The sequence below is a fragment of the Oncorhynchus kisutch genome, linkage group LG6, assembly GCF_002021735.2.
Source record: "Oncorhynchus kisutch isolate 150728-3 linkage group LG6, Okis_V2, whole genome shotgun sequence".
Lineage (NCBI taxonomy): Eukaryota > Metazoa > Chordata > Actinopteri > Salmoniformes > Salmonidae > Oncorhynchus > Oncorhynchus kisutch.
In genome coordinates, this window is record NC_034179.2 from 9,257,211 (window position 1) to 9,278,961 (window position 21,751).

The window sequence follows — 21,751 nt, forward strand, 5'->3', positions numbered from 1 at the left end:
AGGTGGAAACTGAGCTGCACTTCCTAACCTCCTGCCAAATGCATGACCATATTAGAGACACATATTTCCCTCAGATTACACAGATCCACAAAGAATGAGAAAACAAACACAATTTTGATAAATTCCCATATCTACTGGGTGAAATTCCACAGTGTGCCATCACAGCAGCAAGATTTGTGACCTGTTCCCACAAGAAAAGGGCAACCAGTGAAGAACAAACACCATTGTAAATACAACCCATATTTATGTTTATTTATTTTCCCTTTTGTACTTTAACCATTTGCACATCGTTACAACACTGTATATATACATAATATGACATTTGAAATGTCTTTATTCTTTTGGAACTTCTGTGAGTGTAATTTTTACTGTTCATTTTTATTGTTTATTTCAATTTTATATATTATCTACTTCTCTTGCTTTGGCAATGTTAACATGTGTTTCCCATGTCAATAAAGGCCCTTGAATTGAAATAAACAAAACAAAAGCGCCACCTGGTGGAGAAGACAGATTTCGGGCCCAGTTATCCCTCTTTGGTTCACCTCTTTGTCTCTGACAGACAACAGCAGGCAGGCAGCACCAGGTCCTTGTAACTGTGAGTACTGTATGACAGAGACACAAGTATCCACTATGTTCCCCACAGGTCCATACACAGCCGTGTAGCGTAGCAATCTAAATAGTTTCTTTTTTAAAGATGCTTCAGTCCCCACAATGTGCGAGCCACACCCCCATTGGTTCTCAGTACTGCTAGTATATATATACAACACACTCTAACATCAGGCCAGTATCCATCTATATGGTGCAGGGTCCAGTTCCACTCCACAGGGTCCAGGCCCACCATGAGGTCTCTACTCCACAGGGTCCAGGCCCACCATGAGATCTCTACTCCACAGGGTCCAGGCCCACCATGAGATCTCTACTCCACAGGGTTCAGGCCCACCATGAAGTCTCTACTCCACAGGGTCCAGGCCCACCATGAGGTCTCTACTCCACAGGGTTCAGGCCCACCATGACATCTCTACTCCACAGGGTCCAGGCCCACCATGAGGTCTCTACTCCACAGGGTCCAGGTCTACTCCACAGGGTCCAGGCCCACCATGAGATCTATACCCCACAGGGTTCAGGCCCACCATGAGGTCTCTACTCCACAGGGTTCAGGCCCACCATGACGTCTCTACTCCACAGGGTTCAGGTCCACCATGAGGTCTCTACTCCCCAGGGTCCAGGCCCACCATGACATCTCTACTCCACAGGGTCCAGGCCCACCATGAGATCTCTACTCCACAGGGTTCAGGCCCACAATGAGGTCTCTACTCCACAGGGTACAGGCCCACCATGAGGTCTCTACTCCACAGGGTTCAGGCCCACCATGAGGTCTCTACTCCACAGGGTCCAGGCCCACCATGAGGTCTCTACTCCACAGGGTTCAGGCCCACCATGAGGTCTCTACTCCACAGGGTCTAGGCCCACCATGAGGTCTCTACTCCACAGGGTCCAGGCCTACCATGAGATCTCTACTCCACAGGGTCCAGGCCCACCATGAGATCTCTACTCCACAGGGTCCAGGCCCACCATGAGGTCTCTACTCCACAGGGTTCAGGCCCACCATGAGATCTCTACTCCACAGGGTTCAGGCCCACCATGAGGTCTACTCCACAGGGTTCAGGCCCACCATGAGGTCTACTCCACAGGGTCCAGGCCCACCATGAGACCTCTACTCCACAGGGTCCAGGCCTACCATGAGGTCTCTACTCCACAGGGTCCAGGCCCACCATGAGGTCTCTACTCCACAGGGTTCAGGCCCACTATGAGGTCTCTACTCCACAGGGTTCAGGTCCACCATGAGGTCTCTACTCCACAGGGTCCAGGCCCACCATGAGGTCTCTACTCCACAGGGTCCAGGCCCACCATGAGGTCTCTACTCCAAAGGGTTCAGGCCTCTACTCCACAGGGTTCAGGTCTCTACTCCACAGGGTCCAGGGCTGCTGCAGACTGAATCTATACCACTATAAACAGTTATAGTCTCTGTTATATGTGTGGCCATATTATACAGTCTACCCACGTCAGGAGTGCTTGAGAAACCAGCAGAGAAACTCTATTTCTACAAGCCTCTTGACATTGTGATACTCCCCAATACTACTGTAGGTAGTAACCCCTGATCTTACAGTGCCCGTTAATACCCAGAATCATCACAACTACAGTGCTCTTCTTTTTTTTCAGTCTTAGACCAAACATCCTAAAACAAGTGATGGGTCTTATTACCAATGCGTGTACAGTTTCAGTTTAGGATAAATATCAACTATAGATGAACATTCACCGTTGAAACCATTACTGACCAGACTTGTATTTAGGTTGAATAGAATCTATAAAATATGATTCATTTGAAGCCAGACCGTTCCTATTGGACAATGTCTTAAAGCTACAGTACAGAAAAAAACTAACCAAAGCGTCTGTAAAAACACGTTGCATGTTCTGTCTCTTCTTCTTAGCAAAAAAAGCCACAAGTTATATTAACTTGATTTGAGACACAAGAAACTAAATCTGCGTACATAAAGTAATTCAGTACCACCATGTTGAAAATAAAATGTATGTTTAACAAAAAGCATTCACATCAAATGGAAATGTCACACATGGATACGTAGTTATGTTCTTTAAATATACCAGACAAACATACAAATATGTTTTACACATACATAACTTTTCTTCAGCATAGTTTTTTCTCTATCTACACAGCCAGATACATGATAACATGGTCCTCTATCTACACAGCCAGATACATGATAACATGGTCCTCTATCTACACAGCCAGATACATGATAACATGGTCCTCTATCTACACAGCCAGATACATGATAACATGGAACAAGGTTGATTATATACTTGATTGGATCTTGAAGGAAAATGGGGAAGAAGAATGGTTTTATGGGTAGTGTAGTCTTTCAGTAGTCCATGTATAGGCTGGGTATAGTCTGTGTCAGGCAGATAACCAGCCGCCTGGCGTCTTCAGTAATATTGCCACAGTCAGTCAGCATGGTTGAGATCCAGCGACATGCACCCTGTCCCACTACACACTGTATCCATATGTCTCTTGCTTTCAGCCGGTATTGTCCCTCTCAATGGTTTTTTCTACTCCTTAGTACAGGGTTACCCAAACTCAGTCCTGGGGACCACACGTGCACGTTTTGGTTTTTGCCATCAAAGGTTGATTACTAGTTTATTATTTCAATCAGCTGTGTAGTACTAGGGAAAAAAACCAAATGTATGCCACATGGGTCCAAGGGACCAAGTTTGGGAAACACAGCCTTAGTACATACTCCCATCGCCTCTCACTAGACTAAAATGGCACAGTCCACTTTGCACCTCCACACCCTCTCTCAATAGATTAAAATGGAACAGTCCACCCTGCACTGCCACACCCCCTCTCAATAGATTAAAATGGAACAGTCCACCCTGCACTGCCACACACCCTTTCCCTAGATTAAAATGGCACAGTCCACTCTGCACTGCCACACCCCCTCTCAATAGATTAAAATGGCACAGTCCACCCTGCACTGCCACACACCCTCTCACTAGGTTAAAATGGCACAGTCCACCCTGCACTGCCACACCCCCTCTCACTAGATTAAAATGGCACATACCACCGTGTACTGTGACACCCCCTCGCACTAGATTCAGGTGGTGCAGTCTGTCAAAGTTTCTCCTTAGTACATTCTCCCACTTTCTCTCACCCCCCAGGTGGTACACACACCCCTCACTAGATCCAGACGGTAATGTCCCTTTCAATATGTCTCCAAGTCATTGTCAAGTCCCACCCCCTCTCATTCGATTCAAATGGCACAGTCCACCCTGCACTGACACAACCCCTCACTGGATCCAGATGGTATTGGCCCGGTCGGGCCTGCGCGGATCGTCGGTCAGATCTCCGAAGGTAGAGAAGAACTGTTCCATCTCTTTCTGCAGCATCTCGTTCCTCTTCTCTGCGTCATCCTTGGCTCGCTCTGCGTTACGAAACTTGATCTCCACCATGGTGACCTTCTTCTTCTCTTGGTTCAGCTCCTCGTGAAGAGTCCCCATCTCAGTCTCCAACTCCAGGTTACTGTGCTCCAGGCTGCAGAGACGAGAGCAGTTAGTTTAGAAGGAGGAAGAAGTTATTTAAAGTGTCACTCCAGTCTCTTTTTCACATCATTTAACACCCAATTTACTTAACAAAAAGCACATCTCAATAGGTGATCCAGGTAAGTCATGATATAACACAATGCCTCAGGAGGGTTGAAGAAATGTGGCTTGTCACCTAAAACCCTGACAAACTTTTACAGATGCACAATCGAGAGCGTGTTGGGCTGTATCACCGCCTGGTACGTCAACTGCACTGCACTCAACCGCAAGGCTCTCCAGAGGGTGGTGCGGTCTGCACAACGCATCACCGGGGGCAAACTACCTGCCCTCCATGACACCTACAGCACCCGATGTCACAGGATTGCCAAAAAGATCATCAAGGACATCAACCACTCGAGCCACTGGCTGTTGACACTGCTACCATTCAGAAGGGGAGGTCAGTACAGGTGCATCAAAGCTGGGACTGAGAGACTGAAAAACAGCTTCTATCTCAAGGGCATCAGACTGCTAAACAGCAATCACTAACTCATAGAGGCTGCTGCCTACATTGAGACCCAATCACTGACTCAGAGAGGCTGCTGCCTACATTGAGACCCAATCACTAACTCAGAGAGGCTGCTGCCTACATTGAGACCCAATCACTAACTCAGAGAGTCTGCTGCCTACATTGAGACCCAATCACTAACTCAGAGAGGCTGCTGCCTACATTGAGACCCAATCACTAACTCAGAGAGGCTGCTGCCTACATTGAGACCCAATCACTAACTCAGAGAGGCTGCTGCCTACATTGAGACCCAATCACTGGCCACTTAAATACATGGATCACTGGTCACTTTATACAATGCCACTCTAAATAATGCCACTTTAATCATGTTTACATATCTTACATTAGTCATATCACATGTACAGTGGGGAGAACAAGTATTTGATACACTGCCAATTTTGCAGGTTTTCCTACTTACAAAGCATGTAGAGGTCTGTAATTCTGTAATCTAAAACAAAATCCAGAAAATCACATTGTATGATTTTTAAGTAATTAATTTGCATTTTATTGCATGATATAAGTATTTGATCACCTACCAACCAGTAAGAATTCCGGCCTTCACAGATCTGTTAGTGTTTCTTTAAGAAGCCCTCCTGTTCTCCACTCATTACCTGTATTAACTGCACCTGTTTGAACTCATTACCTGTATAAAAGACACCTGTCCACACACTCAATCAAACAGACTCCAACCTCTCCACAATGGCCAAGACCAGTGAGCTGTGTAAGGACAGGGATAAAATGGTAGACCTGTACAAGGCTGGGATGGGCTACAGGACAATAGGCAAGCAGCTTGGTGAGAAGGCAACAACTGTTGGCGCAATTATTAGAAAATGAAAGAAGTTCAAGATGACAGTCAATCACCCTCGGTCTGGGGCTCCATGCAAGATCTCACCTCGTGGGGCATCAATGATCATGAGGAAGGTGAGGGATCAGCCCAGAACTACATGGCAGGACCTGGTCAATGACCTGAAGAGAGCTGGGACCACAGTCTCAAAGAAAACCATTAGTAACACACTACGCCGTCATGGATTAAAATCCTGCAGTGCACGCAAGGTCCCCCTGCTCAAGCCAGCGCATGTCCAGGCCCGTCTGAAGTTTGCCAATGACCATCTGGATGATCCAGAGAAGGAATGGGAGAAGGTCATGTGGTCTGATGAGACAAAAAATAGAGCTTTTTGGTCTAAACTCCACTCGCCGTGTTTGGAGGAAGAAGAAGGATGAGTACAACCCTAAGAACACCATCCCAACCGTGAAGCATGGAGGTGGAAACATCATTCTTTGGGGATGCTTTTCTGCAAAGGGGACAGGACGACTGCACCGTATTGAGGGGAGGATGGATGGGGCCATGTATCGCGAGATCTTGACCAACAACCTCCTTCCCTCAGTAAGAGCATTGAAGATGGGTCATGGCTGGGTCTTCCAGCATGACAACAACCCGAAACACACAGCCAGGGCAACTAAGGAGTGGCTCCGTAAGAAGCATCTCAAGGTCCTGGAGTGGCCTAGCCAGTCTCCAGACCTGAACCCAATAGAAAATCTTTGGAGGGAGCTGAAAGTCCGTATTGCACAGCTACAGCCCCGAAACCTGAATGATCTGGAGAAGGTCTGTATGGAGGAGGGGGCCAGAATCCCTGCTGCAGTCTGTGCAAACCTGGTCAGAACTACAGGAATGATCTCTGTAATTGCAAACAAAGGTTTCTGTACCAAATATTAGGTTCTACTAAGGTTCTTCTTTTCTGATGTATCAAATACTTATGTCATGCAATAAAATGCAAATGAATTACTTAAAAATCATACAATGTGATTTTCCTGATTTTTGTTTTAGATTCCGTCTCTCACAGTTGAAGTGTACCTATGATAGAAATTACAGACCCCTACATGCTTTGTAAGTAGGAAACACTGCCGATTTTGCAGGTTATCAAATACTTGTTCTCCCCACTGTATATACTGTATTTTACACCATCTATTGCACCTTGCCTATGCCGCTCGGTTATTGCTCATCCATATACTTACATGTACATATTCTCATGCACCCCTTTAGACTTGTTTGTATTAGGTAGTTGTTGGGGAATTGTTAAGATTACTTGTTAGATATTACTGCACTGTTGGAAGTAGAAGCACAAGCATTTCGCTACACTCACATTAACATCTGCTAACCTTGTGTATGTGACAAATAACATTTGATTTGATTTGCCTTTTATACTCGCTTCGAGGCAAGCAACACTGAACCATACAGGATAGCACCAGCTGTTCCGGACGACTGTGTGATCACGTTCTTTGTAGCCGATGTGAGCAAGACCTTTAAACAGGTCAATATTCACAAAGCCGCTGGGCCAGACGGATTACCAGGACGTGTACTCAAAGCATGCGCTGACCAACTGGCAAGTGTCTTCACTGACATTTTCAACCTCTCCCTGACCCAGTCTATAATAGCTACATGTTTCAAACAGATCACCATAGTCCCCGTGGCCAAGAAAACAAAGGTAACCTGCCTAAATGGCTATCGCCCGTAACACTCATGTCGGTAGCCATAAAGTGCTTTGAAAGGCCGGTCAGGACTCACATCAAGACCATCATGCCCGGAAACGCTAGACACACTCCAATTCGCATACCGCCCCAACAGCTCCACAGATGATGCAATCTCAATCTCACTCCACACTGCCCTTTCCCACCTGGACAAAAGGAACACCCATGTGAGAATGCTGTTCATTGACTACAGCGCAGCGTTCAACACCATAGTATCCACGAAGCTCATCACTAAGCTAAGGACCCTGGGACTAAACACCTCCCTCTGCAACTGGATCCTGAACTTCCTGATGGGCCCCCCCAGGTGGTGAGGGTAGGTAACAACACATCTGCCACGCTGATCCTTAACACTGGGGCCCCTTGGGAGTGTGTACTTAGTCCCCTCCTGTACTCCCTGTTCACCCACAACAGCGTGACCAAGTACGGCTCCAACACCATCATGAAGTTTGTTGACGACACAACGGTGGAAGGCCTGATCACCGACAACGATGAGGTCGTCTATAGAGAGGAGGTCAGAGACCTGGCCGTGTGGTGCAAGGACAACAAACTCTTCCTCAATGTGAGCAAGACAAAGGAGCTGATCATGGGCTATAGGAAAAGGGGGGCCGAACACGCGCCCATTAACATCGACGGGGCTGAAGTGGAGCGGGTCGAGAGTTTCAAGTTCCTTGGTATCATCAACAAACTATCATGGTCCAAACACACCAAGACAATTGTGAAGAGGGCACAACAACACCTTTTCCCCCTCAGGAGACTGAAAATATTTGGCATTGGTCCCCAGTTCTACAGCTGCACCATCCTGACCGGTTGCATCACTGCCTGGTGACAACTGCTCGGCAACTGCCTGATGACAACTGCTCGGCATCTGACCATAAGGCGCTACAGAGGGTAGTGCATACGGCCCAGTACATCACTGGGGTCAAACTTCATTGCCATCTAGGACCTCTATACCAGGCGGTGTCAGAGGAAGGCTCCAGTCACCCAAGTCATAGACTGTTCTTTCTGCTACCGCACTGCAAGAAGTCTCAGACCAAAAGGCTCCTTAACAGCTTCTACCCCCAAGCCATGACGGAAAGGCATTGTAGCAACGAACCGCCCTTGCTGTGTCTGCCTGGCTGGTTCCCCTCTTTCCACTGGGATTCTCTGCCTCAAACCCTATTACAGGGGCTGAGTCACTGGCTTACTGGGGCTCTTCCATGCCGTCCCCAGGATGGGTGTGTCACTTGAGTGGGTTGAGTCACTGACGTGACCTTCCTGTCTGGGTTGCCCCCCCCCCCCCCGGGTTTGTGCTGTGGGGATGATCTTCGTGGGCTATACTCGACCTTGTCTCAGGATGGTAAGTTGGTGGTTGAAGATATCCCTCTAGTGGTGTGGGGGCTGTGCTTTGGCAAAATGGGTGGGGTTATATCCTGCCTGTTTGGCCCTGTCTGGGGGTATCGTTGGACGGGGCCACAGTATCTCCCGACCCCTCCTGTCCCAGCCTCCAGTATTTATGCTGCAATAGTTTATGTGCCGGGGGGCTAGGGTCAGTCTGTTATATCTGGAGCCCTAGGACCATGCCTCAGGACTACCTGGCCTGATGACTCCTTGCTGTCCCCAGTCATGCTGCTGCTCCAGTTTCAACTGTTCTGCCTGTGGCTATGGAACACTGACCTGTTCACCGGAAGTGCTACCTTATCCCAGACCTGCTGTTTTCAACTCTCTAGAGACAGCAGGTGCGGTAGAGATACTCTGAATGATCGGCTATGAAAAGCCAACTGACATTTACTCCTGAGTATTATTATCTGACCCTGCTGGTCATCTATGAACGTTTGAACATCTTGGCCATGTTCTGTTATAATCTCCACCCGGCACAGCCAGAAGAGGACTGGCCACCCCTCATAGCCTGGTTCCTCTCTAGGTTTCTTCCTAGGTTCTGGTCTTTCTAGGGAGTTTTTCCACCGTGCTTCTACATCTGCATTGCTTGCTGTTTGGGGTTTTAGGCTGGGTTTCTGTGCAGCACTTTGTGACCTCAGCCGATGTAAGAAGGGCTATATAAATACATTTGATTGATGACTGCTGAACAATTAATCAAATGGCCACCCAGACTATTAACATTGACCCCACTATCCACTGCTGCTACACACTGTTTATTATCTATGCACAGTCACTTTGCAAATTACCTCAACTAACCTGTACCCCCGCATATTGACTCGGTACCGGTACCCCATGTATATAGCCTCGTTATTGTTATTACATTTTCTTTTGTTACTTCTTTTTATTTATTTATTTACTTTAGTTAATTTAGTAAATATTTTCTTAACTCTATTTCTTGAACAGCATTGTTGGTTAATTAAGGACTTGTAAGCATTTCACGGTAAGGTCTACAGGACACCTGTTCGGTTGTAGTCCTTATTTCAGAGTATGTGACAACTAACATTTTATTTTATATGATCATGGATTCCCATTAGACCAATTCCTTCAACTCATTGAAGTTTGCAGTCTAAAAAAAAAACATTTAGCTCATAACATTTTTTGTCTTCTCTTTAGTGTCTTTACTGTATTTATACTGGGATATCGCTTTTCAACAGAAGGACATCTTTAAGCTCTTACTTAAATCTCTAAAACAGTCTTCTCTTCATCTGAACTGATTGTAAAATACTTGGCTGGCTTTCACCTTGTCCGTTCTTTCAGATCAGTGCAATGAAAGAGAAGAAAAACAATGAAGAAAGATCCTCTGTCTGCAGAAAGAGCTTGTTAAGATATGCATGAACTGTCCTCAAATGAAATAAATGCCTATCTCAGTTTTATTATAAAAACACAGTAGGAGGTAGTGGTGCTACCTTGTTATCCTGGCCTCGTACTCTGTCTTCTGCTTCTGCATCTCCTGTTTCAGGCTGGCCACCAGGCTGTGTAGAGCACTGTGACTACTGGGTCCTTTATTGACAGGGAACGTCTCACTGTTATCACTGCTGCTGGTGGCTCCACTACCCCTCCCTCCAGCACCGTTCCTCCGCTCCCCCTCCACGTCCCCCCCTGGCTGGGGCTGCTCGTCGAGGGAGGACAGCCCCCTAGGTCCATCCAGCAGCAGCAGGGGGTCCTGGTAGTGGCCCAGCCCACCGTAGAAGTCCTGTTCTGGGCAGGTGGTGGTGGAGGAACGGCAGGACGTGGAGTTGTCTGGAAGAGAGATCTCACAGGAGGAGGTGGACCAGGTAGCACTGTCCACACTCTGCTTGTCCTCACAGCTAGAGCTGAGACACGGCTGTTGTTGATTTTGTAACTGTTGTTGTTGTTGTTGTTGTTGCTGGACGTTGTCATAGGTGGACAGCCGGTTCTGGGCTGCCGTCTGATCCCCACAGTCCCGAGACTTGCTGTCTCGTAAGGTGACCGGGTAGCCATTGGGAACCCACAGACCATTACGCCCGTTCAGGGTACCGTTGACCACGTCGGTACTTGACACTCCCATGCGGACACCTCCATTAGGGACCCCGCTGGTGCCCATCTTGGTGCCCGAGCCCTTCAGGGTGCGCCGGGCCTGGAGGCCGCTGATTCCTCCTATTAATAAAAATAACAACAATACGCTTTATGTGACTTTCAGGACTGTCATTGTCCAAGACACATTTCCCCATAGGGATAATACAGTATATCCTATCCTATACTCAAGGACACCTTACATTATAAATACAGTCAAAATAAAGTACAACAACAATTCAAATCAAACCTAGTGCAATTCAAATCAAACCTAGTGCAATTCAAATCAAACCTAGTGCAATTCAAATCAAACCTAGTGCAATTCAAATCAAACCTAGTGCAATTCAAATCAAACCTAGTGCAATTCAAATCAAACCTAGTGCAATTCAAATCAAACCTAGTGCAATTCAAATCAAACCTGGTGCAATTCCAATCAAACCTAGTGCAATTCAAATCAAACCTAGTGCAATTCCAATCAAACCTAGTGCAATTCAAATCAAACCTAGTGCAATTCAAATCAAACCTAGTGCAATTCCAATCAAACCTAGTGCAATTCAAATCAAACCTAGTGCAATTCAAATCAAACCTAGTGCAATTCAAATCAAACCTAGTGCAATTCAAATCAAACCTAGTGCAATTCAAATCAAACCTAGTGCAATTCAAATCAAACCTAGTGCAATTCAAATCAAACCTAGTGCAATTCAAATCAAACCTAGTGCAATTCAAATCAAACCTAGTGCAATTCAAATCAAACCTGGTGCAATTCCAATCAAACCTAGTGCAATTCAAATCAAACCTAGTGCAATTCCAATCAAACCTAGTGCAATTCAAATCAAACCTAGTGCAATTCAAATCAAACCTAGTGCAATTCCAATCAAACCTAGTGCAATTCAAATCAAACCTAGTGCAATTCAAATCAAACCTAGTGCAATTCAAATCAAACCTAGTGCAATTCAAATCAAACCTAGTGCAATTCAAATCAAACCTAGTGCAATTCAAATCAAACCTAGTGCAATTCAAATCAAACCTAGTGCAATTCAAATCAAACCTAGTGCAATTCAAATCAAACCTAGTGCAATTCCAATCAAACCTAGTGCAATTCAAATCAAACCTAGTGCAATTCCAATCAAACCTAGTGCAATTCCAATCAAACCTAGTGCAATTCAAATCAAACCTAGTGCAATTCAAATCAAACCTAGTGCAATTCAAATCAAACCTAGTGCAATTCAAATCAAACCTAGTGCAATTCCAATCAAACCTAGTGCAATTCCAATCAAACCTAGTGCAATTCAAATCAAACCTAGTGCAATTCCAATCAAACCTAGTGCAATTCCAATCAAACCTAGTGCAATTCCAATCAAACCTAGTGCAATTCAAATCAAACCTAGTGCAATTCAAATCAAACCTAGTGCAATTCAAATCAAACCTAGTGCAATTCAAATCAAACCTAGTGCAATTCCAATCAAACCTAGTGCAATTCAAATCAAACCTAGTGCAATTCAAATCAAACCTAGTGCAATTCAAATCAAACCTAGTGCAATTCCAATCAAACCTAGTGCAATTCCAATCAAACCTAGTGCAATTCAAATCAAACCTAGTGCAATTCCAATCAAACCTAGTGCAATTCAAATCAAACCTAGTGCAATTCCAATCAAACCTAGTGCAATTCCAATCAAACCTAGTGCAATTCAAATCAAACCTAGTGCAATTCAAATCAAACCTAGTGCAATTCAAATCAAACCTAGTGCAATTCAAATCTGACAGAACAGAGCAGATAGTAACCTGTGTTACCGGGCAGAGTCTGGCTCTTCTCCTGGTTGGCTGCGTCTCCAGAGGGCGAACAACTAAACGAGCCGTTGGTGACCACGCCGCTGCCCTTGGAGACCGCCGGGTTCTTCTTCACGGTTAATGGCGGGCTGCGGGCCAGGTCAAAGCGCCCGGTAACATGGCCGTTAAGTGGGCTGGCTGAGCGAGGAGAACCGGAGCCGTTGTTGTCTAACGTTACCGGGGGCTGGCGGTGAGGCGAGTCGGGGGTCTCCCAAGAACACTGTTTCACCCTCTGCTGGGGTATTTGGGTATTGTTGTTCTGTTCTGTAGTCTGTACCGTCGGCACAATCTGGGTCAGCCTCTTCTGGACCTACAGGATAATAATATATTACACTTAGTGCAGTGGGTACATTTGAGTATATGTCAAAGAACCCAACGTCATAACCATTAGACCAAGAAGGAACCTTATGGACCAAGGCTGACAATTGGGTTTACAAGTCCCAGGGCTACTAATCACTAGAGCCGGATTCCGAATTCCCCTCCACTACTATTTGAACCCACAACCTTGGTGTTGCTAGCTAGCTAGTACCAGGCTTTTAATACCATGCTTGGGCTCATACCCACGGGCTCGTACACCACCCACCTCATTGTTGTTGTTGACCAGTTCCAGTGTCTTGGGACTGTCCTCGTCTCTAGGGAACAACACGTCGTGCCGACCAATCAGAACAGACATCAGCTGCTGCACTAGCACTGTACCTGAGAACACCAGAAAGGTTATATGTCTTCACAGGTCCATACGCATCAGAATACTGTATACTCACAGTGTCGTAGGCCTAGAAGGACAATGGTGTCAAATTACTACATATTTGATTAATTATTGAGATCATGTATGCCGTTCTTTCCACTTAAAAAGTTACATTTTTCCATCGAAATGCACTTTATTTAACCAGGTAGGTTCTCTTTGACAATGGCAACCTGAAAAGCCACAGACATCAAGCTGAGTTAGAAAATAAACTGACCTTCCATGATTGCTACAGGGTCTTCAATCTTTGGCCGTAGTATATTTGGACCAAAGACCGTGGCCAGGTTCTGGACACTCATTTTATTCACACCTGAATAGGACTGGACTTCATCTAAAAATCTGTAGGAGACACACAATTAACATCCCAGTAAGCTTTTTAATGATAGTTCAATACCATGGAACAACAAAGTCACCAACACTAGAAACTTTGCAGGTCAGTCTATGAAAAATAATACTGGTCTTCACAGTAATACAATGATACAGTAATATAATAATACACAATAATGCAGCTATACTACTCTACCTGCATATGTACTGAAGCAGATTGTAGTTGACTGGAGGTAGACATTCCACTTGTCTTTTCAGTTCCTTCATTCCCTGGGGAGAGAATACACAAGTTGTACTTAACGTACATCCCAATGTACTATAGAAGTAGGGTACTAAGGGGTAAGAAGCCCCCTGGGGGGGTAATCCCCCCTGTAATTCACATTAAGACCACAAGATGTCACCAAATTATTTCCCGAACACTTTCCATGGCTGCCACTGTTCTTGCTCATCAAAAAAATGTCCACAGTGTCATCAGTGACACTTCTAGCGCTGAGAAGCAGTGCCTTAGACCACTGAGCCGCTCAGGAACCCCTAGTGTGTCAGTTTAATACGTGTTCTACACTCTTGGGAGCGATTCATGGGATGGATTAGTGGCAAACAAATAGTTTGACATCACCACAGAATATTAGCTAATTGTTTTACGGAAGTAGATAGTTAATAGTTAACGAAGACTCTGGTTGACATGTATGCTTTAAATGTATCCTTAGTCGATATTTTCCCCACATTATGAATGGATATTAAAAATGCATAATAAAACCCTATTTATCCAATTCAGCATATCTGTACCATTAATCTTATGAGTCCAGGTCCATTTAACAAGTCATAGGTGATCCATTGACGATATCTTAACAGATCTCCATTTTTAATCTGGTCCAGATTTGACCATAATCAATATCCTTAGTTGAGTCCCAAAGAGCACCCTATTCCCTATCTAGTGCAATACTTTTAACCAGAGCCGATAGGGCTCTGGGTATCAATAGGGTATCATTTGGGAGAAAGCCCGTATCCCAGACCATTATTGTGGTCTCCTGCCGTGACCTCACTAGCTTTACCGACGGGCCATTCTCAAGGTCTACACTGAATCCTGGGAAGAAAAAGAAAAAAAACGTCACTTTCTTTGACATTTTCATTGTGTCTTTCAAACAATTGAAAGAAAAGACAGCAAAGCAGGGTGGGATATGAGATATAGAACGAGAAAAATGTTTGGCTTCTTCAGTTCAATCTGCTGGTCATGCTCAGGACTTTGATTGTGCTTGCTGTGAAATGATCCGATACCTATGGGTTGACTGGCTAACTGGTTGACTGGCTAACTGGTTGACTGGCTGACTGGCTGACTGGCTAACTGGTTGACTGGCTGACTGGCTAACTGGTTGACTGGCTAACTGGTTGACTGGCTGACTGGCTGTGTGTTTTCAGAGGTAAGATAGCTAGCCTATACGTCACGCTAGAGTTAGATTCACACATGGGCATGCAAGCAAGCACGCACGTACATACACAAACACACACACAGCTCAGCCCAGCTAAGACACACACACACACAGCTCAGCTAAGACACACACACACACACACACACACAGCTCAGCCCAGCTAAGACACACACACACACACACACACACACACACAGTTCAGCCCAGTTAAGACACACACACAGCTCAGCCCAGCTAAGACACACACACACACACAGAGCTCAGCCCAGCTAAGACACACACACAGCTCAGCCCAGCTAAGACACACACAAACACACACACAGCTCAGCCCAGCTAAGACACACACGCAGCTCAGCCCAGCTAAGACACACACACACACACAGCTCAGCCCAGCTAAGACACACACACACAGCTCAGCCCAGCTAAGACACACACACACACACAGCTCAGCCCAGCTAAGACACACACACAGCTCAGCCCAGCTAAGACACACACACACAGACACACACACAGCTCAGCCCAGCTAAGACACACACACACACACACACAGCTCAGCCCAGCTAAGACACACACACAGCTCAGCCCAGCTAAGACACACACACACACAGCTCAGCCCAGCTAAGACACACGCACACACACAGCTCAGCCCAGCTAAGACACACACACAGCTCAGCCCAGCTAAGACACACACACACACAGCTCAGCCCAGCTAAGACACACGCACACACACAGCTCAGCCCAGCTAAGACACACACACAGCTCAGCCCAGCTAAGACACACACACACACACACAGCTCGGCCCAGCTAAGACACACACACACACACAGCTCAGCCCAGCTAAGACACACACACACACACACACACAGCTCAGCCCAGGTAAGACACACACACACACACAGCTCAGCCCAGCTAACACACACACACACACACACAGCTCAGCCCAGCTAAGACACACACACAGCTCAGCCCAGCTAAGACACACACACAGCTCAGCCCAGCTAAGACACACGCACACACACACAGCTCAGCCCAGCTAAGACACACACACAGCTCAGCCCAGCTAAGACACACACACACACACACACAGCTCAGCCCAGCTAAGACACACACCAAGTTGCTGAATGAAAGATGAAAACAAACAGGATTGGAGAGTGACTGAGGGGAGTTGAGGACTGATACCCCATAAAGCAGCAAGTCTTGAAGTGTGAGAGAAGATTAATCCGATATGAATGGTTAACGGTACCCTATTACTACTTTTGACATGTCTCACATGCTCTGGTACAAAGTAGGGCCCAACGCAGTAAAGTGAATAGGAAGCCATTTCAGATACAACTTAAATCTTAGACCCAGGAAGTACTTACAGATTCCTCATCCTTGCAGAGCATTTTGGTGCAGGAGAGGAAGTCATCAAACTTGGAGAAGGGGATGACTGGTTCTGGTAGCTCTCTGAGATACAGCTTTAGTAGAGAGGCTACTGTATGAACATCTGTATTACTGCAGAGAGAGGAAGGAGAGGGAGAGAGGGAGAGGAGAGAGTGAGAGAGCAAAGGAGCAGAGAGAGAGGAGAGAAAGAGAAGAGAGAGAGAAGAGAGAGAGAAGAGAGAGAAGGGAGAGAGAGGAGAGGATAGAGAGAGAAGAGAGAGGGATGAGAGAGAAGGGAGAGAGAGGAGAGGATAGAGAGAGAGAAGAGAGAGGGATGAGAGAGGAAAAAGTGAGAGGGTGAAATAGAGAGAGAAATAGCGAGCCAAAGATGGAGGCAGAGAGGGAGAGGAGAGGGTGAGGGAGGGACAGAGATGGAGGCAGAGAGAGAGGAGAGTGGGGAGTGAGATGAAGGCAGAGAGGTAGAGGAGAGGGGTAGAGAGAGTAAGATGAAGCACCTTTAAACGAAGAAGACATAAACACAGATCAATGTATGGAGGGGGCAATGAGGGAGGGAAAGGGGAGAAGGATGGTGGGAGGGTGGAAGGATGGATGTGAAGTGCCCTCCACTAATATTGGCACCCTTGGTAAATATTAGCAAAACAGGCTATGAATTATTTTATTTTTTTTATTGTTTATCCTCTTTGTCTTCTTTCAAAATATTCACACAAATCTAACGTTTAATGAAAGTAAAATAATTGAAAGAAAAAATACATTCTTAACATAAAACAAATGTTTTTCTCAAATATATGTGTGCCACAATTATTGGCACCCCTTCATTCAATACTTCCTGTAACCTCCCTTTTCTGAAGATAACAGCTCTGAGTCATCTCCTATAATGCGTAATGAGGTTGGAGAACACATGACAAGAGATCTGAGACCATTCCTCCATACAGAATCTCTCCAGATCCTTCAGATTCCCAGGTCCACTCTTGTGGACTCTCCTCTTCAGCTCATTCCACAGGTTTTCTATGAGGTTTAGGTCATAGAAGGACTGGGACGGCTATGGCAAAACCTTGATTCTGTGGTCAGTGAACAGTTTTTGTGTTGATTTTGTGTGCTTTGGTTCATTGTCCTGCTGGAAGATCTCACCACGGCCAGGTTTAAGCTTCCAAGTAGAGGCAGTCAGGTTTTGATTCAATATCTGCTGGTACGTGATGGAGTCCATGATACCATGTATCCTAACTAGTTGTTCAGGGCCTTTGGAAGAAAAAGAGCCCCACAACATCAACGACCCACCACCATACTTCACAGTGGGGATAAGGTACTACATATCTATCTTTCTGTCTGCGCCAAACCCACCTCTGGTGTTTATTTCCAAAAATCTATATTTTGGTCTCACCTGACCATAGAATCCGGTCCCATTGAAAGTTCTAGTACCACTCGAACCATCGTCCTATAGACCCACGTCCTCTTCCAGGCCAGTTGTTAACATCTCCAGTTGCTTTAACCTTCTTAATTATTGCCATGATAGTGGAAATTGACATTTTCAACCGTTGAGCTATTTTCTTATAGCAATTTCCTTATTTGTGGAGTTCAACAACCTTTTGTCACACATTATTACTGCAAATACATTTTCTTTACAGTCCGTTTTGCTCATATTTATCACGAGTGCCAATATAAGTGGAGGGCACTGTACGATGTAGTGCATAAATAAAGTGTGACAGCATGTTAAAACAGTCCCAATGATCACCTCTATGTCAGTGTTCTCTTCTCGCCTGCCCTGAGTCGCTATGGAAGAATTCTGAGTTAGAATACTACAGGAGGACTGTCAGAATGTAATGTCATTCTGAGTAATGTCATACTGTGGGCGGTGGTGTGTGGTGGGAGAGGGGACCATCTCTCACATGCCTCTATCATCTCTGAGTTATGGAAGGTGTCACCATCCTGATACACACATCCCTCTCTGCTACATCCCACACAGTAGGGGTTCTCCCTCCCTCCCTCCCCAGAACAGGAGCTGTTTCCAATTAACAGTTATATCTCAGTGCTATAGTTGTATATTAAGTATATTAAAACAGTCCCAATGATCACCTCTATGCCAGTATTCTCTTCTCGCCTGCCCTGAGTCGCTATGGAAGAATTCTGAGTTAGAATACTACAGGAGGACTGTCAGCGTCAGAGTGTAATGTCATTCTGAGTTAGAAACCTACAGGAGGACTGTCAGCGTCAGAATGTAATGTCATTCTGAGTTAGAATACTACAGGAGGACTGTCAGCGTCAGAATGTAATGTCATTCTGAGTTAGAATACTACAGGAGGACTGTCAGCGTCAGAATGTAATGTCATTCTGAGTTAGAATACTACAGGAGGACTGTCAGCGTCAGAATGTAATGTCATTCTGAGTTAGAATACTACAGGAGGACTGTCAGCGTCAGAATGTAATGTCATTCTGAGTTAGAAACCTACAGGAGGACTGTCAGCGTCAGAGTGTAATGTCATTCTGAGTTAGAATACTACAGGAGGACTGTCAGCGTCAGAATGTAATGTCATTCTGAGTTAGAATACTACAGGAGGACTGTCAGCGTCAGAATGTAATGTCATTCTGAGTTAGAATACTACAGGAGGACTGTCAGCGTCAGAATGTAATGTCATTCTGAGTTAGAATACTACAGGAGGACTGTCAGTGTCAGAATGTAATGTCATTCTGAGTTAGAATACAACAGGAGGACTGTCAGCGTCAGAATGTAATGTCATTCTGAGTTAGAATACTACAGGAGGACTGTCAGCGTCAGAATGTAATGTCATTCTGAGTTAGAATACTACAGGAGGACTGTCAGCGTCAGAATGTAATGTCATTCTGAGTTAGAATACTACAGGAGGACTGTCAGCGTCAGAATGTAATGTCATTCTGAGTTAGAATACTACAGGAGGACTGTCAGTGTCAGAATGTAATGTCATTCTGAGTTAGAATACTACAGGAGGACTGTCAGTGTCAGAATGTAATGTCATTCTGAGTTAGAATACTACAGGAGGACTGTCAGTGTCAGAATGTAATGTCATTCTGAGTTAGAATACTACAGGAGGACTGTCAGCGTCAGAATGTAATGTCATTCTGAGTTAGAATACTACAGGAGGACTGTCAGTGTCAGAATGTAATGTCATTCTGAGTTAGAATACTACAGGAGGACTGTCAGTGTCAGAATGTAATGTCATTCTGAGTTAGAATACTACAGGAGGACTGTCAGCGTCAGAATGTAATGTCATTCTGAGTTAGAATACTACAGGAGGACTGTCAGCGTCAGAATGTAATGTCATTCTGAGTTAGAAACCTACAGGAGGACTGTCAGCGTCAGAATGTAATGTCATTCTGAGTTAGAATACTACAGGAGGACTGTCAGCGTCAGAATGTAATGTCATTCTGAGTTAGAAACCTACAGGAGGACTGTCAGTGTCAGAATGTAATGTCATTCTGAGTTAGAATACTACAGGAGGACTGTCAGCGTCAGAATGTAATGTCATTCTGAGTTAGAAACCTACAGGAGGACTGTCAGTGTCAGAATGTAATGTCATTCTGAGTTAGAATACTACAGGAGGACTGTCAGCGTCAGAATGTAATCAGCACTTTACAGTCACACTCGATGAGACCCCACATCCCTCTTTTTCCCTTCCACCCTTTCAACCTATTTCTCTCCCTTCTTACCTCGCTCGCCTTCCCTCCCTCTCTCCCTCTTGCATTTTTAATACTCCTGCAAGTTTCTTACTGATGGTTTCCACTGAAGTCAGAGTTGAGCACACTTATCTCGACTCTGAATCGGCCTCTACACTGTAAAACCGGGATAAGTTCTGGCTACTCAAACACTTTGAGGAAACAGATTTCCTAAAAATAAAAAAAAAGTGTAGTTAAGAAAGTTAAATAGCTCAAGTGAGCAGTACTAACTTCATATGAGTAAAACATATGCCGTTTTTTGAGTAAGGTATAGTAGGGTTTTTTTATTTTTAATTTACCTTTATTTAACCAGGCAAGTCAGTTAAGAACAAATTCTTATTTTCAATGACGGCCTAGGAACAGTGGGTTAACTGCCTTGTTCAGGGGCAGAACAACAGATTTGTACCTTGTCAGCTCGGGGATTTGAACTTGCAACCTTTCGGTTACTAATCCAACGCTCTAACCACTAGGTTGCAGAATTCCATTAACTTGCCCCCCCCCCAAAAAAAATATCCAGTAATCTATCAACCAGGGTTTCTAGAAAACCAAGGAAATTTACCAGGAAATTTACCAGGATTGTGCAACCCTAACTGTGAATCACATTACGCTGGTTTGCACAGTGATGTGTAATCCGATTGGAATCCAGCCAGCATTAGATTATCCAGCAGTTGAAATTTGTTTTCACCCGCAACCTGTATTCAAATCTGACTGCCAGGGTTAAGACCAGTGGGAAGAAACTACTCAAGCCATTTAAACTGGAACAACCATTTCAGTAATGGGTGCCAAAATTCAATAATTGGATTAGTTTAGAAGAAAAAATTTTTATCTTTGTGTTGCATAACTTTTGATCAATGAATCACTCAGTGTACATGCAAAAACACAGATATTAAAAACGATTCCAAAATATCAATCTGCAGTAGAGCATGCTGGGAAAAAAAGTACATTTGTTTAAAAATAAATTGTTGGTGTGACTTCTCATTTAGTTTTAAACAGCTAACCTATATGAGAACTCATATAAGTAATGTGTATGAAATGCATATCAACAGAGCTGTCAGTAAAAGTCATCACAGGTAAGGTGTCTGAGCATCCCATAATAATGCCCTGAGGCATTAGGTTGATGTGCCAAAAGCTGTCTGTCACCACTTTCCACTCCCAGATTTAATTCCATGTCATTCCCAGTCTGAGAATTATTATTACTGTGGGAATATTTTATAAGATCCTGGCAGACCCCGATACAGAATTAGCAGGAAACAGGATTAAAAATGTGGAATTTGATTTGAGATTCTATATATTGCAGAGTGAATAAGAATGGCTAAAGCACTGCCAATGCTGTGGGTTCCCATACACATCCTAATATTGAGTTGCACCCCCCTTTTCCCTCAGAACAGCCTCAATTCGTCAAGGCATGGACTTTACAAGGTGTCGAAAGCGTTCCACAGGAATGCTGGCCCATGTTGACTCCAATGCTTCCCACAGTTGTGTCAACTTGGCTGGATGTCCTTTGGGTGGTGGACCATTCTTGATACACATGGAAACTGTTGAGCGTGAAAAACCCAGCAGCATTGCAGTTCTTGACACAAACCGGTGCACCTGGCACCTACTACCATTACCCCGTTCAAAAGCACGTACATCTTTTGTCTTGTCCATTCACCCTCTGAATGGAAAGAGCAGGTGTCCTTTATGTTTTGTATACTCAGTGTATATACAGTATATTGTATATTGCTG

The 21,751-nt window shown here is 44.9% G+C and overlaps 1 protein-coding gene across 3 annotated transcripts in view; it reads right to left on the reverse strand.

Annotated features, from left to right (window-relative positions):
- Positions 1–2,573: 2,573 nt before the first annotated feature.
- arhgap24 (Rho GTPase activating protein 24) overlaps positions 2,574–21,751 on the reverse strand; it is a 230,172-nt gene continuing 210,994 nt past the window's right edge. For 2 of the 3 annotated variants that reach the window (XM_031826117.1, XM_031826118.1), the window contains 7 exons: positions 16,321–16,453; positions 13,729–13,802; positions 13,423–13,544; positions 13,047–13,159; positions 12,419–12,773; positions 10,009–10,720; positions 2,574–4,108 (listed from right to left, as the gene is read on the reverse strand). In XM_031826117.1, coding sequence (XP_031681977.1) covers positions 3,865–4,108; positions 10,009–10,720; positions 12,419–12,773; positions 13,047–13,159; positions 13,423–13,544; positions 13,729–13,802; positions 16,321–16,453 — 1,753 coding nt within the window. In that variant the 3' untranslated portion in view covers positions 2,574–3,864. The remainder of the gene's footprint in view (positions 4,109–10,008; positions 10,721–12,418; positions 12,774–13,046; positions 13,160–13,422; positions 13,545–13,728; positions 13,803–16,320; positions 16,454–21,751) is intronic. The other variant, XM_020486874.2, reaches the window with a different exon arrangement.